Raw genomic sequence first — 18,943 nt, 5'->3', positions numbered from 1 at the left:
TTTAATTTTTAAAAAAAATTTTTAAAGATTTTTTTGATATGGACCATTTTTAAAGTCTTTATTGAATTTGTTACAATATTGCTTCTCTTTTATGTTTTGTTTTTTTGGCTGCAAGGCAAAGGCAGCTAAGAAGCTGCCCAACCAGGGATCGAACCTGCACCCCCTGCATTGGAGGGCAAAGTCTTAACCATTGGACCACTAGGGAAGTTCCAGAGTTGGACATTTTAAATGGGAGTTATATGGATATGAATTTTATCTCAATAAAGATGTTATATAAACCAAACCAGAGTATAGGGTGTGAAGTCATACAGACTAGGGTTTGAGGGTTTGAATCCTCACTCCAACTATTGACTAGCTACATGTCTGTGGGCAATTGACTTAATCTGAGTCTTAGTTTCTTACATGTAATGTTGGGATTGTAATACCCATCTCACATAGTTATTATGAGGTGTACATGAACTAAATATATGTGCAATGTCCTGTATTCAACTGCATTCATCTGAATGCAGCAAGCCACAGAGGAATAGAGAATGTTGTTATATGTTCTTCCTCCTGCTCTAGTTGGCCATGAGCTCTGTCCCGGAAGCTAGGAAGCTTACTGCATGGTTCTCCATGATCTTTTTGCATTTTGCCCTTTTCTCCATAATTCAGTAGCCTCAACTCCTCCTTTAGCCTGTCCATTAAGATCTTCATTTTTTTCAAATTTCTATATTTACCCTAATATGTATTTATTTGTTAGGAATTTAACATGTCTTTTCAAGTATGCTGGTGGTCTTTTTTTAAAACAAATTAGAATAGTTATTATTTTTATTAGTGCTCTGTTGCAAGTTGCATAGCTTTGACTACAGAAGCTAATTTTCCTGTATGCCCTGTTATTTTTAGTGTGCAGTTTTGAAGAACATAAGGTTTTTCAGGACACATGGCAGAAAATGCCTATATATGTTAAAACAGTATACCAACAAATTAATAAAAGTAAAAAAACTGAGGTCTTAGAATCAATATTAAGAAGTAACAAAACAGGAAGAAGAAACAGAGGTGAGAAAGAGAGGAAAAGCAAGGTTCAGGAAATCTAGGTAGTGCTAATGATCAGAATGTTTATTCTTAATTTCCATTAGGTAACAAAGCTCCCGAATTTAAAATTAAATTTTGATGTGGGAAATCTCTAAACCTTCTGCTCAATTTTGCTGTGAACCAAAAACTGATCTAAAAAGTAAAGGCTATTAAAAATTAAATTTCACTTCATGAGACAAACTTGAAATTAATGATGGCTAAAACACACACAAAAAGGCTCGAGGCTAGAAGGTCATGGCTAGTGAGACAGTTTCACAATTCATCAGGGACTGAGGCTTCTTTTGTTCCACTCTGCCATTCCTAGATTTAGTTCTTATCCTGTATACTCCAAGGTGGTTGCTGGAACCAATTGTTACATCTGTATTCTATCAATAACATCAGGAAGGAGAAAAGTGAGGAGAAAGACACACCCCTTCCTTTTAAGGACATTCCTCAGAAATTGCATAAACCTCTTTTGCTTATATGCTTTGGGAAGAGCTCAGTCACCTGGCTACAGGGAGGCAGAGAAATATAAATTTTATTCTAGGTGGTGCCATAGATTCCACCTTCTTTGCCATGGACATGATCTTGGTACTGCAAAATGGAGGGTCAGATATGATGGGGTGCCCATTCCTTCAGGGCCTTGCATTTCTCTCATACAGGAATCTTTTGTTTGAGCCTGATCATTGCCTTTGTTGAGCAATTATTGCACATTTTTGCCTCTATTCAGATGGGCTGTTTCCTTTGCCTGAAATGCTTTCTCTCAAGTTAGTTTCTCCTTCTTTGTCCAGCTCAAGCTCAGTTCCTACTTCTTTGTGAAGCTGATCTCTCCTGCTTATAAAGGCACAGCCCTACCAATCTAACTCTTAGGGTGAAAAGAAATTTTAGAGAGCGTCTTGTATCTTGTAACTCAAAGTAGGCTCCTGGACCAGCAGCATCAGCACTCTTAAGAGCATATTAGAAGTGCAGAATCTCAGGTCCCAACACAGACTGAATCAGAATCTCCATTTTAAATAAGATCCTCAGTGATTCATATGTACATTAAAGTTTGAGAAACACTGACTCATCATCATTATACTGATACAGAAAGTGAGGATCAGAGAGAGAAAATGACTTGTTGAGGAGTCAGTACTTGACTTTTCAAATCAAGTCCACATCTTTTATTTCATAGTGCAGAGCTCCTTTTACTACACCTTTCTGCTTCCTCCCTGCTCTAGAGTTTATTCATGTGATAGATACTTTGCATTGACCTTATACCTTGTGATAGACCTTTTGATGGTCATTTTACATTATCATTTAATTCTTAACATTGTTAATTTTTTCTGCTCATATATTATCTTCCTAACCTGATTTTTAAATTCCTAGATGACAGAAATAGTAAATTGGGCTTCTCTGTATTTAGAGGCTGGACACATTTAAGTTGGTCATTTGTTTCTTTCAAGAGTAACTAAGGAAAACTTAAATTACTAAAACTGGAAATCTGAACAATAACTAAATCCTTCCTGGGTCTGATCAGTACTCTTTGCATGACGTGAAGCAGCAGAGTAAATTATTTACATTTGCACTAAAATCTCTACTTTATGTCTACCTGAACATGATAGAATGGGTTAGATGTTCTTCCTCATATTATGCTCTGTGTTCCTATCTCTGGCATTGTACTTCCCACATTCTATTGTAATTATTTATTTATAAATCTCTATTCCCTATTTTCCTGTGTTCTTTGAGAGTAGAAACTGTATCTTATTTATTTTTTATCCTGTATCCAGCATACAGAATGGTATGCAATAAATATGTGATGAATGACTGAACTAATAATAAATAACATTTTGACAAAGTATATTAGAAAATAGCCTTAATCTGCATTTCTACTACAGGGATAAAAAGACTGATTTTAATATAAAGGATTTTTTATAGACACTTTCCACCAAAAGTTTACTTATTGTTAAAAGCATAATAGCGTCTTGGCTTTATTTCTGTCTTTTGCAATACAAATGCATAGAAAACTGTTACTATGTGATAAATGAGGGAAAGATAAAAAAGAGGCTGTAAATCATTTTGATTAACCCCTCCTTTGTGGTTCAGACTAGGGCTTGTTTTTTGGATAAAAGAAGAAAACCTGTGAGGATATAAAGGAAAGGATCTTCTCTCTTAGGTGTCTGGAGAATTTACTATTCATTTTCTAGATGTAAAGGGGAAATTTGGGATTAAGGACACATACTTCTCAGGGAACTCCTCCACAAAGTGACTTGCTTTCCATTGATCCAAGACTGAGATTTCTGTCATTCCCCTAACTGAAAGAGCTGAAACTAGAAAGGAGAATGGTAAACGTTAGCTTCTGGAATTTTCTCTTAAACTTAATACAAGGAAGCCAAACATTCACCTTTTACATTATGGTGTTATCTTTATTTGTTCACAAATGTAATTTTTTCAAAGTTATACCAGATTCCAAATACTTAAATAATCATTCTCATTATTACAACCCCCACTAAAAAAAAAAACAAAACCCTCTCTACTACAGTCAGAACAATATCACCTGAACAGAGCATCCTCATTTTTACAGCCTCTCTTTTGCTTATACAGCACTACCATCCCAGATAATCCTGTTCAACAGCTCATGTAACTTCTCATAAAGCCTTTATTTACCATTCCAGCTCACTCTGATACATTCCCCTTGAAGGGCCATAATATTGTCAGTGGCACTCACTTCAGTACTTAATCATATACAGTCATAGTTTAAAATTTTATGTGTATCTATAACTTGTCTCCCAAATTAGACCCTCCGTTCCTTAAGGAGAGGGACCACGTCATATGCTAGTGTCAGAAGCAGCAACTGAGTGAAGAGGCAAAGGACCTGTATTCTACCTAAGTGTTAGCTCTTACTATTGTTACCTTGAACAAATAACTGAACATCTGAGTCTGTGCCTCCCTGAAAAATATAAAAGTTTAGTGGTTAAGAATACAGGTTCTGGAATCACCCTGCCTAGATACTTATACTGCTACTTATTAACTTATGATCTTGGGTAAATCTCTTAACCTCTTTCTACCTCAGTTTCCTTATCTACAAATTAGGAACAATAATGGCCTTTTCATAGTGTTGTTGTAAAGATTAAATGTGATCAGACATGTAAATTGCTTAGAATGGTGCCTGACATGGTGTAAATGCCTAATAAATTTTGGTGTTATTGTTATTTTTAAAAAGAAGAAAAGGAAAAGAAATAGGAAAAATAATTAACTCATTTTTTTCCTTCTATAGTTTTAGAGAAGCATTTGATGAAAGCTACTCTTTACCTTATTTCCAACCTGATTGAGACCTTCAATCCACTGACCCTTACATTTTTACAATATATTCATCCTCCCTCATGTCCTCACTTCCTTTCTCATACAGCTTAGGTTCCATGGCCAGTCTCATAATCACTCCCTTACAAAGACTCTTAATTCCCTTGCCTCTCTTTCCCTTATACCAATTTAGGAAACCCCCTACTATTCACTTTGTATATGTACACTAGAACAGCTGAAAATTATTTGGGAAAAAAAACCCCAGCCATTCTGAATAAGCTCACTTGAGATTTTGACCATAACTTTTAAATGGGCATCCAACATTGACAGATGATAATGGTAATTCATCTTAATATCCTTCTTAATAAAATTGACTTTCTCATTCTTCAGGACAACTATTTGACACTCCCCCCCCTCCAAATTTTTGATACTCATCCCCCTACCCACTCTCTATGTCCTTGCCTCCACACAAAAAATTAGTATAAATAGAAGAGAACGACCTCATCTTCTACCACCAATTCTAACATCTCACTAGCATAAGTACCTACAAACCCTGCCTTCCTATCCTATCATAGTGGAAGAACCATCCTGGCTTCTAATACTAACTCCTCCCATTGTGCTCTTGATACTATCCTCTTTTACTAAGTCATCCTTTTTATTTCCTGCATCATCATTTTCTTTCTTTTTACCAAGATTATTTCCATTGGCAGACAAACATTTTATAGTCTCTTTCCTTATCACACATATATTTTTTTAATTCGCACATCTAAAAAAATAAACTCTTTACCCCATTTCTCCCTTCAGCTAATGCACCTCTATTTTTCTATTTACCGTCATAGCAAACTTCTTCAAAAGAGTTGTTTATAACTACCATCTCACATCCCACTTCGCATTCTCTTCTCAACATACTCTGATCAGGCTTTCATACACAATATTCCAGTGGAACCGCTCTTACCAAGGTCATCAATGATCTACATTTAGTTAAGCTAATGGTCAACACATTATTCTCATCTTACTTGACACTTTAACATGGACCAATGCTTTTGACCACTTCTTCCTTCTTGAAACACTTTCTTCTTTAGACTTCTACAACACCACACTCTTCTGGTTTTTCTACCTCACTTGTCTTCTTAGCTGGTTTCACCTTCTATATCAGCCTTTTAATGGTTGGAGTGTTCTACTGCTTTGTCCTAGGTTCTCTGCTCTATCTATACTCATGCTCTCAGTGACTTCATACAATTCTACAAATTAATGTGCAGTCTACATATCAATGACCCCAATTTGAAACTCCAACTGTGCTCAAGATTAATATAACCAATTGCCTCTTGATGTCTCCACTTAGATGCCTAATAGGCATTTTAACCTGGCCAAAGCAGAGCTATTGACTCCAGCCACGAATTGGCTTCCTCACAAGCCTTTCCCCATCTTAGGAAATAGCACTGCCATCCACCCAGTTGCTCAGGTCAAAAACCTAGAAGAAACTCTTTATTCTTCTATTTTTTTTTTTAACCCTCTCACGGTTGGCTGGACCTCTTAAATAATCCCAATCTCAACCACTTCTCACATCTTTATTACTATAAGCCTAGTCTAAGATACCATCGTTTATGTAGAGTATAGATTCACCTAATAGTCTAGATTCTGAACCATACAGTAGATTCCTGATTGATTTTCTCACCTCTACCCTTGCCTCCCAATCCCTACCCCTTCCAACCTCCAAACAACCAGAATGGTTTTTCTAATGCAAAAATCAGGTTATGCCACTTTTTCTTAAAACTGTCCAATGACTTACCATATCAGCCATAATATAAACAAACAAACAAACTCCATCTTATGGCCTTCAAAGCCTCATATCTTTCAGAACCTGCCTACTTGTCAGATCTCCCCTTTTTTCATTAAGTAGTCACGATGGCCTAATTTTCTAGTCCTTACACACATCAAGTTTATTCCTGAGTCAGGAACTTTGCATTTGCTTGAAAGGCTTCTCCCCTATATCTTTTTATGGCTGCTGCCATCTTATTACTCAGATCTCAACTCAAATGTCCACCTCTTCATTGTAGTCCTACCCTAACCATCTTAGGAAATAGCATTCCCTAATCCTGAAATTTCATATAACATTACACTATGTATCTTCTCTATACATTTATCAATACCAAATATTAGTTTACATATTTAATGGTTTTATTGTTGCCTCCTCCTTACCTGTCTGAAAACCCACTGAAGGCAGGGACTATTTCTATGTCTTATTAGTAACTGTGTTCTTAGCACCTGTAATGGTGCCTATACAGAATACAGGGTAAATAAATGTTGTTAACTGACTTGTATCCTCCAGGGAGGCTGGTCTTTCTTAAGTCTATGACATGATAAAAGCAAAAGATGGTATTTTGTACATATACATTTAAAAATAGTTTTATATTCAGTGTATTATTACAACTTAAAGTAGCCTTCCTACAGTTGAACAAGATCCTATTATAGTACAACAAATGTTACAATGTTAGAATATTTTAAGACTTCATCACCTACATATCTTTTATTTGTTCTATTCATATCTAGTATAAGCTTTCCAATTCCTTGTCACCTAAATTCTGTCATAAAAATATTAATTTGTAAACTTCTTGGAATTCTGATATGAATACACTTTTATATAATAATGAGAAAATCACTGCATTTTCTTAATAATTTATTATGCTAAACTCTGAAATACTTTTAAAAATAGATTTTTAAAAAATAAAATTAAAACATACCTCTTGTCCATGGCCTCCTAAATTTATTATCAGTAACTCTTGCAGGATAATTTTCATCTTGATAAAAACATGATGGGATTTGAAGCAATAAAGCATCTCTGCAAAACTTCTTTCTAACTACATTCTATGTAAGAAGGTAAGATTATAAAATTTTTTAGTATATAGTGGATTAAAAATACTTATCTGTCAATATTCAGAATATTAAAATTCTCTATTCTTTCAAATTTATATTATTTTTATTTAAAGGTAATACATGCTCACTATAAAATATCTAACACAGAACCGCATAACTGAGAAAGTCAAGGTCCCTAGTCATATCAATAATAGTTTGGTGTATTTTCCTAGATACTTTCTTTTCTAGATTATGCTAAAATGTGTGTGTGTGTGTGTGTGTGTGTGTGTGTGTGTGTGTGTGACAAAAAAAATGGGATCACATCATTTATATACCATTTAGTAATGTGCTGTTTTTCACTTAACAGTATAATATTGCTATCTTAACTTTTGTTTTCTACGTCTTTGCACAGTTTCACTTGTGACATCCAGCAAATATGTTACTAATTTTTAAAAAAATCTAATAATTAAACCTTAAAAGGATGTTAAATCAGTTAAATAAGCTTATAAATCAAAATTCTCTATACTTGGGTCTGCCTTTAGTTTCCTGCTTTATTTCCCATTACTCTTTAATACTAACTGTAGTCTTTAAATAGATCAATTACTACCCCATTAACATTTAGTGGTCACTTCCTCATCAACACTGTGGTCTACACTGTGCCTCTGAAAAATGCCCTGATACTCTTCTCTAGTTATCAAAATTCTATTCATCTTTCAAGGCTCATCTTAAGCAATATTTCCTCTATGAAGCCGTCCCTCAGTGACTCTCAACTTCCCACAGAATTCATTATTCTATGTATTTGGACAAATGATAGTTTCTTGCATTACTTCCCAAGAGTTTTATATTTGCTGAAGGTATAATAACATATTAAATAAGAGGTCTTCATTATCTAAGAATAAATGGTACAAAGAAAGCTCAGTTAAAGTAATTTATATAAAATGAGGACCAAAGATTCATAGTAAAACAGAAAGAAAAGCTTGATTAGAACTTTGTCTAAAAAATGAAATAAAGTTATAAAAATTAAAATTTATATTTAATGAAATTTTGTTCATAGTTAGTTTATATTTATAACTGATTTTTTGTCATAATTCCCCTCAAAACTGTATTATATGATGATATGCATGATACTAGTCATTACTTCACCTTTGATCATAAATATTTCTAGAAAGTATTTGAGGATTTAATCAAATTTTCCCAAGGCATCTCTGACTCCTTTGATATTTAAACCATTCTCTTTCTCTTGTCTGTAATCTGGTCTAATTTTGTAAAATCTTCGTCTGATAATAGCTTTACCTGTTATTTGAGTGGTTCTTCAACACTGTTTTCACGAACTTTACAAAACCCATTATCTTTTGCAAGATTTGCCATTGATTAGTATATTTGTATTGTATCATGGCAAGAAACTGAGATACCAGCAAGAAACTAAGATACCATTGGTGAGGATAGAAGTTTGAGGATGTTTGAGTATAGACTAATTTTGCAAGTGAATAATACATTCATAAATATTTGTGAAACAATGACCTCTGATTCCCTACCATATATATGTTATAATGATACATTTGCCTTCCTCGGTTATGAGGGAATAAGAAAACCTGAAGATACCTATATACCTTTTTTATTTCCTATAAAATGTAACACAGTTTTAGTTATAGTGGAGCAATTTTTTTCCTGATAGATAGGGGTCAAGGTTATAAAGAAAACCAAAATTTAACTTGTTAATTAAGATCATAAGAACTAAGAACTGTTGTGTGACAACTATTCTAATTAGTTTCTTTTTTCTTTCTTTTTTTTTTTTTTTTTCCTGTGCTACATGCGATATCTTAGTTCCCCCACCAGGATCGAACGAGTAACAAATTACATCCTTCTAGTGTAACTCTCTTTTAGTAATGTCAGTGGTGGGGTATGATCACTGTTTTCCTTAGTGAAATAATGTTTTTTCAACTTGAGAAAATTTAGAATTAAGTGCAGAAATGTTTAAGAAAATCAGACTTTTAGGATTAGTATTTTCATGTTGAGACAGAAGCTATGCCTATCTGATATTTTACATGCTAATAAAAAATGGGAGAATTTGGCCTAATGGAGTGACAATCTTTTAACTAATTTGAAACGGCTATTTAAATACTACAGTTTTATGATTTTAAGAAATAATCAGGTACAGTTATATCTCATCTAAGATATTAGGTTCACTTTATAAGCTTTTAAAATTTAATTCATAAAGGGCTTCCCTGGTGGTGCAGTGGTTGAGGGTCCGCCTGCCGATGCAGGGGACACGGCCTCGTGCCCCGGTCCGGGAGGATCCCACATGCCGCGGAGCGGTTGGGCCTGTGAGCCATGGCCACTGAGCCTGCGCGTCCGGAGCCTGTGCTCCGCAACGGGAGGGGCCACAACAGTGAGAGGCCCGTGTACCGCAAAAAAAAAAAAAAAAAAAGAGTGGACAGTAATTTTAAATGAATTTCAAAGTAATTAGACTACGGATTACTCTAAGGACTACTGAAAAATAATCATAATCATATAGTGAATGTAGATAACACTTTTGTATCATAATTTTTAGTAAACAGGTAGTGATCCAGTAACACTCTACCTCATATGAATAGTCTATTGCGCAATATTTGAATGCTGGAAACATGTCTTCTTTCTTTGGAAGCAGTACAAATTTCAACGTCCGGAAATATAAAAATTAAAAGTAAATGTTGGTAAAACAGAAAAGCCAGGAGCAGAAAACCATTCTTAATCACAAAACATTGGTTCATTCATTTTAAAAAAGGCTCTGAATGATAAAAATTTAACTATGAAAATAACATTTATTACTATGATTTAAATCTAATATGAAAATAATATATATTGTTATAAAATTGTTCATATATTTTTCATACTATTTTATCCATACAACTCCTAGTTGGTGGATTGCAATATATTTAATGTGATCATTTTGTTGCAGAAGAGGCTGGGGTTCACAAGACTGATAGAGTGATTTTCTCAGGATAACTGTATTTCCTAAGTGGTCTCGAAATCGAATAACCAAGGGCAAAACTGTGCTGAAGCAGTGGAGTAGGATTTGGAAAATTCCACTGTCTTAGAAAATAAAAAGCCTGAGTTAGAATTCCCTACTAGCTCATTTGGAATAAAGCAACTATGGTATATTATTTTTAGGTCATTGGGTCATTATTAGTAAATCAACAAATTCACCTAATGAAGTAAATTTTTTTTCTTTTCCATTATGGTTTATCACACGATACTGAATATAGCTCCCTGTGCTATACAATAGGACCTTGTTGTTTATCCATTCTATATATAATAGTTTGCATCTGCTAGTCCCAGATTGTCTCAATAAATTTTGAATGCTGAATGAGTCCAAAATGGTTCTCATTTACGTGAGAATCAGAGGAATTACAGCTTAGAATATTTACTCTAGCACACAGTCCAGTTTATCAGAAAGTTCTTAGCATTTTGATCAATCATTTAAAATGTTTTTGGGAATTCAGATATAAACTAGACGTTTTCATACAGTAGTAGTTTGTCAGTAAGCTTTCAGTGAATGAAATATACATTTTAATCCAAATGGTCTTGCCTTAGTTTCATTATCATTTAAAATCTGTTTGAGGTTTACCTATTTCCAAATAGTAAAATTGCTCTTCAGAAGAACTGAAGATCTCATTTACTTTAATTGGCTATGAATCTATTCCTATTTTCAGTTATCGTCAAGTGAACATTCTTAACTACTCAATTACTGGGTTAAAAATCTAAGTGCAGGGCTTCCCTGGTGGCGCAGTGGTTGGGAGTCCGCCTGCCGATGCAGGGGATACGGGTTCGTGCCCCGGTCCGGGAGGATCCCACATGCCGCGGAGCGGCTGGGCCCGTGAGCCATGGCTGCTGAGCCTGCGCGTCCGGAGCCTGTGCTCCGCAATGGGAGAGGCCACAACAGTGAGAGGCCCGCGTACCGCAAAAAAAAAAAAAAAAAAAAAAAATCTAAGTGCAAACTTCTTAATATAGAGCACATCAGAAGACATTTTGGATATTATACAAGCATTCCAATGAAAACAAACCCAATAAGTTATATGAAAACTTTTTAATGTTAGATTCTGTGATATCAACAAATGTGGTGAACACATAGTGTTGGTGCCCTCTTTCACTCTTACTTAATGCCAACATAAGCATCTTCTAACCGGTGATTACTTCTCTGGAAATACTTCCAATCACTGTGCTTCCATACCTTTTCCATACAGAGTATTACTGATCTTTGAAGCAAATATTGATTCTAGAATTTCTACTTCTTGATATTGCACTTTCAGGAAAAATTATCTGAATGTGCCCGATAGTGGAAAAAGCTAAAAATCAACTAATTCTACCTAATATATCCATTCAGTTTATTGTCAGCGTTTATCTTAAATTTTCCTTTCTTGTGAAGCCTAATATTCTATCAGCTTTGGGATTCATCACTCTCATCAACTACCTTAAACAATAATTACTGTTGTATTGAAGTTAATCGTTTAAATTCATGCTAAATGTATGGTACTTAAATAAGATACCAGACATCATATACATTCATAAAATTTCTTTCATCTGTCAACTGTATTTCACTGCATTACAGATATTTGAATCCATCTCATAGCGGTGGGTGGACAGGAAGAGAGAGAAACTGACCTTACTTCTAAAATCCAAGACAAGGGGGAAAACAAGCAAAATCATGGTTAGAGAGAAGGTATCTTAAAATAATCAACTTCTGAATTGCAGCAATTCCTGAAATAGTTTTCCTTACATATTCCTAAAAATTTTATTGCTCCTGTGCTACCTCCTGACAGGACTCTGTTGGGTCAGAATAGAAATGCATACAAATCATTAGGTCAGGCTCTTATGCACAATGCTAGAGAAGTTAGGTTTCCCAAGATTTTTTCCACCCAGCTTTATTGAGGCAGAATTGTCAAATAAAAATTGTATCTATTTACAGCGTACAAATATAAAATGGAATATTATTCCCAAGATTACTTAAGATCACACAGAGGTGAGTGTGGATTGCAGGCTTCCCATCTCCTTCCACCAGCCTCAGGCATCGGGAGATTTCTTCCCTTCCTCACTTCCTTGCACAAAAAACGCACTTTCACCATTGTCAAATCGCAGAGGAGGTAAGGTTCACGGATATTCTCAGGTTGTTTAATCTATGCAACCTAATTAGTGGCTAGAAATCCTATTGGCCTTTCTGTTCCCTTCACACCCTCTATTCTTGCCCAGTTAGGTTAGGTGGGCGCTGGTTCTGGGGTCTTGTCGCCACAGAACCACATCAGCCGGGCCTCACAAATCTGTTTTCTAGAGATTTCGGAGCCGCCATACTCTAGCCCCAGCCCGACCTTTCCTTCCCCTCAGCTCAAGAACACCTTACCTCCCTCCTCTCTCCAGCCTCTCAGGGTTTTTACCAGAGGTGAAAACGCCTCCTCCCGCTCTTCCCAGGAGAAAATTCCCGCCCACTGGACGCGTGACCTCTGACCTTGAGCTCAGTGCTTTCATTGGCCAGCCAGGCCAGGCGTCGCCCCACCCCGCCCTCTTGCCCCGCCCCTCGGGATGAGGGCGCTTCCGTCTGCGGTGGCCCACATCCTGGGACGCCCAGGCAGGAGATGGCCCGAGCACGTGATGTGGTCAGCGCCGAGGTTCTCACGGGTGAGCAAACCTTCGCGGCACAGGATGGATTGTGACCGTGGGGATGGTGGCGGGAAGTTTGGAGGAGCCGGTGTGAAAAGTCGCGACGGCCACAGGAGTCTGGAATTCTTTGGTGTGGCTGCTACGAACGCGGAGGGACCAGATGAGGGCAAGGGCAGAGGCGTTCCAGAGGGCAGATGAGACGATTTAGCAGCCAGATTCAGGGGCAAAGGAAAGCAAAAAGGAGGAGGCAAACGTGACTCCAGACATGTCTGGCTAGGTGATGGTGGTGCCTTGGCAGAAGAACCTTCGAGGAGGGGTAGGAAAAGAACGCGTTAGACTGGGGAAATGCAGATTGTATACCTTGATCACAGCCGCCCTTTCACCGACAGACTCATTTAGGAGTCCCTAGATCCACCCGAGAAGGAAGGAGACTTGTCCCTTTCTTTCCATTTCTTAACTCCTGCCTTCCAGACATATCTTGGCCTTTGATTCCTTCCCAGAGGATTGCAAGAAGTAACATAGACTTATTTATTTTACTAACATATGGGTTTCTTTCAAGTTAATTATTAACGAAATACTAATTATGAAACTCAGTGGTTAAGCCACAGTACTTAAGCCACCTCTACTTCATTCTATGTTGTAGAGGTTTGTGCAGTTTGGAACAGCAATACGGATTTTATGTTTAGCAAGAATCAATTATAAAGGTGTTCATCTGGCATTGAGGTACATTAATTATTCTGTGTTCTTGGATGTATACCTTTTATTAAACCAATTTTAATTTAATTTTGCAAAAATTACAAAAGTAACACGAAGTAGTTTATACTCATCCTGACCAGTAAAACCATCCCAAGATGGATACAGAAAAAGTAATCTCTGTTACCACCCCAACTCCCAGGTAGATGATGTTAACAATCTGGGGTGTATCTTTTCACACTTTCCTGCATGTTCATACAAATTCATACAGGTATGCATGCACAAAATAGTTTGGCCAATTATATAAAAATGGGTTACTTATTTCCCTCACTAAACAATACATCCTGAACAACCTTCCAGATCAAGACATACAGATTTAACTCATTTTTAAACAGCCACATATTTCATAGTAAGGATGTGCCATAATTTATCCAAACTTTCTACTACTGACGATTTTAACAGATTGTTTCCAGTTTTTTACCTTGAAAATAATACCGCAGTAAGAATTCTTGGACATATGGTCTTGAATATTATTGCGTTATTTCTATGGTATATATTGGTGTTGTTTTGCTGACTCACATAAGTGAGAGCATTTCAGATTTAATAGATATGCCAATTTACCTCCCCAAAATTTATGCATTTTATGTTAACAGTGCCTGAGAGGAACCATTTTCCTGAATACTCAACAGAAATGAATATATTGCTCTTTAAATATTTTTGCTGATCTGATACATGAAAATTACTATCTTGTTTTAATTTGCATTTCTCTGATTGCTGCTGAGATTAAGCACTTTTTAGAAGTTTATGAGCCCTTTGGATTTCTTCTTCCAAGAACTAATTGCCCAGGAATCGTGTGTGTGTGTGTGTGTGTGTGTGTGTGTGTGTGTGTGTGTGTGTGTGTATGAGATCAGGCAATTTTTCTGTTGAGTAGGTTGTCTTTTTGAAGATCTTGAGTATAGGTATATTAGTTAATATCAAGTTTGGCTGTGTAAAAAACAGAAAATTCCAAAATAATATAAAATTTATTTCTCTTTCATGTAAATGAAGCATAGAGGTAAAAGGTTCAAAACTGATATGGCAGCTGTCCTCACAAAGTCCTCAGGGACTTACCTTCCAGCTCATTACTCTGATATTCCTAGGTTGTGATCCTTGTTTTCATGGTCTCAGGTGACAGTATCTATGTTTCAGGCATCAGGATGGGGGAAGGAATGAAAAAGAGGAGAGACCAAGAGCACAATGTTCTTTTATATAATCTGTAATTAAAATTGTGAAATACAATGTTCATGTAGAAAAGTCCATAAGACAATGTATAGTTTAAAAATTATTTTAAAGAAACATTCATGCAAACTCTACTCAGAAACAGAGCATTACAAGAATTTCAGGAGCTCTCCGTTTCCTTTTCTAATCATAACTCTCCCTAGAGGAAGTCTCCTAGATCTAGAGATTACTGTAATCCTGACTTTATGATAATCGTTGCCTTGCTTTTCTTTAAAGTTTCACCCCAGTATGCATTTCTAAATGATATAGTTTTGCCTTTTTTTTTTTTTTGCGGTACGCGGGCCTCTCACTGTTGTGGCCCCTCCCGTTGCGAAGCACAGACTCTGGACGCGCAGGCTCAGTGGCCATGGCTCACAGGCCTAGCCGCTCCGCGGCATGTGGGATCTTCCCAGACCTGGGCACGAACCCGTATCCCCTGCATCGGCAGGTGGACTCTCAACCACTGCGCCACCAGGGAAGCCCAAGTTTTGCGTGTTTTTGAATCTTACCGTTTGTGTTAGTTTGGTTCTTGCTTCTTCCATTCAGTGGATGTTGTTGTATGTATATATGTTAATTCAATTTCATTGTTGAATTACTCCTTTCATATAAATATACATCAACTTGTTTATCCATTCTGTTATTGATGGATCTTTGGATTATTAGTTTTGGGCAATTACAAATAATGCTGCTGTCAATATCCTTGTACATGTATCTTAGTACACATATACCATTCTCTAGAATATAAATTTCAGAATGAATTTCTTGATTATTGAGAAATGTGCATATTTTTACAATTAATTCAAGCATGCCAAATTGTTTTCCAAAATGATTATACCAGTTTACATTCCCACCAGCAACGTTTGAGAGTTCCTGTTGCTCTGTATTCTCACTGACCCTGATCAATTTCATTCTATTTAATTTTGAGAATCTGGTAAGTATCTAGCTGTCTCTTAAGAAAGGTTCCTGTAAGCTTCCACATGACACTTCTGCTTACCTCTCATTGGCCAGGCCCTAGTCACATGGTCAGTCCTCTCTGTAATAAAGGTTAGAAGATTCAGGTTTTATTCTGGACAGTCATGTGCATAGTTACAACTTGGAGATTCTATTACTAAAATAGGAAGGAGAGAACAGATCTGAGGGACATAAATAGTAAGTCTCTACCACATTAAGAATAATAATTTAAAAACAGCTAACTTTTATTGAGCATTTACTATGTGACAAACACTATTATAAACACTTTGCCACTCTTTGTACACTAGATACCATATTACAAACCCCAGTTTACAGATAAGAAAACTGGGACATTGAGAACTTAAGTATCTAATTTAAGTAGTGTTAAGCTAGAAACTATGAGACAGAATTGCAAACCCAGACAGTCTGGTTCAGAATCCATGCTTTTAGCTAGGCCATACACTCTTTAAAAGGAATATTGGTTCTTGGTCTGCTATATGTTTTGCAAATATTTTCTCCTTGCTTATCTTTGGAAATTTCTAAAAGTTTTCTTTGTATATCTACAGTGAATTTTATCATATCTAAATCATCTATATTTTTTTCTCAGTAATGTTTCTGCATAATTTTTAAAATTATGTATTTAAAGAGAATCTTAGGACAATTACTTTTCCCCATAAGTTTTAATTCACCATTATTTGCACCATTATTATTTTGAATCTAGGTGGAAATAAATGTTTAGATACACTTGAATATAAACTAAGTTGAGGAGCCATAAAAGAAGGGGGGAAAGCTCCCTTTCTATCCAGATTAATTCCACACATTTGGGGAAATCTCCCATGATGATGTTAAGCTTCATTGTTATAGTCACATGCTGTGCTGTCGAGGCCATAGTAATAATGTTCAATGTTTTTGAGAACATACTTTGTGCCAGGCACAATACGAAGCACTGACGTTGCAAAAATAAGGAAAACAAATCTTTACCTTTAAGAAGCTTACAAATTCTTGTCTGAGGTTGTTTTTCATCTCTTCAGACAATTCTATACACTGCTGCCAGGATGATATTTCTAAAACGACTAACTGAGAATATCATTCTGCTGCACATTCTTTCATCTTTCTCTCACATACAGGATAAAATCTGAAATCCTTACCAAGGAACAACTACTCACTCAACCCCATTTACTTTGGAACCCTGAACCACTGGCCATTCTCTGAACATCTCCCAGATCCTCCCACTTCCAAGTCTTTGTTCCTGCTGTTTTATTTTGTTTTGTGATCACATGTTGAAACCCTATTTATTCTATAAGGTTCACTTCAAATGTTTCCTCCTCCCACTGATACTTTTAGAATTAGTTGTTACCTTTTCAGCACTCTTAGAGTTTTTGTCAACATCCCACTTTGGGAAATTTTCATGCTTTGCATTATAATTGTTTTGTTTGTGTCTGCTTCCCCCACTGGACTGCAGTCTTCCTGAGATGGTAGACCATGGACCATATCTTAATTATATACTTTGTAACTAGCACAATGCTTTATCTAGAATAAGCTCTGAAATGAATATTTAATTTACTTAAAATCTGGCACTAGGTCATTTTGAAATAATAGCTATCAAAAATTTTTTTTGGGGTATTTTTAGGGGTTTGATGTTTTTGCAAGAGCACTAATGTGTATGAAATATTACACACACACACACACACACACACACACACACACACACACACACATCAGCCAAAGGGAACGTGGCATGAATATGGCAGATAATCATCTTGAAACAGAATTGCAGATTAGTCTGAAACTGATAATGGAGAAAATCTGGATATATAAAATGAAATAATATTGCACAAATGTGTTGCATAAGTAGATTATTGTCTTGTTTGCTAATTTATGGGTGTAGCCTCACATACTATCTTTAGATCAGTAAGGGGCTATTTCATATAAATAGATTGAGAGCAAACATTTTAGCACAATATATTTCATCTAATTAACCTAGATAATAGTGCTAGAAAAGAGCTGTGGTAGCATCAGCATGTAAAGAAATTTTCTCAAGTATAGAAGAGAAACCTAATATTTCATATTCACGGAGTTTACTTTTTTTTTCACATAAAGAAGCCAAATGTTATTGTAGCTTATTTTTGCAACATTTGTCTCTATAAACACTATCACTTTTCTCTGTTCCACATGTCCAACCCCTCAACATTTTTCTAATTATGAGCCATCTCATACCTCACATGTTTATCAGATCTTTCACACGCATTGAAAATTCACATAAGTGAAGTTTCTGGCCAGGATGAAAACTTCATCCATGCTTATATTTGATTGTGTACCCACCAAAGAAAACACAGGCTGGAATAAACAGTTATGATTGAGTGTCCATTTCCTTAGGAAAAATGAAAAAGGCAACTCTACACTTTAACATTTCCCTGGGTAACATTTACCCTAACACCTTTCATATTGTTACCGAACCAAACTTGGGTCCACTCACCCTTATGCAGTAAAGCCAATCTACTGACACCAGGTTGTGGTAAAGGAAGGTGCAGCATTTACTGCAGGGCACCAAGGAAGGAGTTCAAGACAGCTAGTGCTCCAAAAAGCCAGAACTCCCCCAATGGGTTTCAGCAAGGCATTTTAAAAGGCAAGGTGAGGGAGGGACATCCCAGGGTATGTGATCAGCTCATGCACAGTTCTCTGACTGGTTGATAGTGAGGTAACAGGGCATGTGACAGGGGCCAACATTATCAATCCTTAGGCACCAGTAGGTCTGGGGGCTACGTGCTTATGATCATCAAGTAGTTAATTCCTTCCATTTGGTGGTGGTTTTACCATCTGTAAAAGAACTCAGGAAATATGCATCAGATACTGTTATGTAGATACTTCAGAGAGGAGTTAAAGCAGAGGGTATGGGGGAGAAGTCTGTCCTGGGAAGGCCCCATAAGGTCCTGCTCAGTTACAATACTTCATGGTCCAGTGAGGTTAAGCAATTTGCCCAAAATTACATAGGTAGGTCTAGAACACAAGTCTTCTGACTTCAACCAGTGAGGTGTCATTGTTCAGTCACTGATTTATCCATCAGTTATTTTTAAGCATATATTATATGGAGGAACCATGCTAGTTGGGGAGAGCAGATGATTCTACTGTGTCACTGTGTCAGGGAAAAGAAGACATTCACATAAATAACTAGTTATTCCCCCAGAAAATTAATGTCATGAGAGTTATGGGAGTATAAAAAGGAGAAAATGTT

General features: G+C 36.3%; 1 protein-coding gene across 1 annotated transcript in view; it reads right to left on the bottom strand.

Annotated features, from left to right (window-relative positions):
• The window catches only part of SHOC1 (shortage in chiasmata 1), a 94,666-nt gene extending 84,861 nt beyond the window's left edge, over positions 1 to 9,805 (bottom strand). Inside the window, exons 1-3 of the mRNA XM_024126477.3 lie at positions 9,761 to 9,805; positions 7,068 to 7,191; positions 3,269 to 3,356 (exon numbers count right to left, since the gene is read on the bottom strand). Of these exons, the coding sequence (XP_023982245.2) occupies positions 3,269 to 3,356; positions 7,068 to 7,191; positions 9,761 to 9,805 (257 nt within the window). The remainder of the gene's footprint in view (positions 1 to 3,268; positions 3,357 to 7,067; positions 7,192 to 9,760) is intronic.
• Between the last annotated feature and the right edge of the window lie 9,138 nt (positions 9,806 to 18,943).

The sequence above is a fragment of the Physeter macrocephalus genome, chromosome 9 (assembly GCF_002837175.3).
Source record: "Physeter macrocephalus isolate SW-GA chromosome 9, ASM283717v5, whole genome shotgun sequence".
NCBI lineage: Eukaryota > Metazoa > Chordata > Mammalia > Artiodactyla > Physeteridae > Physeter > Physeter macrocephalus.
Note: the sequence above shows the minus strand (reverse complement) of the source record. Positions and strands in the feature narration are given on the sequence as shown.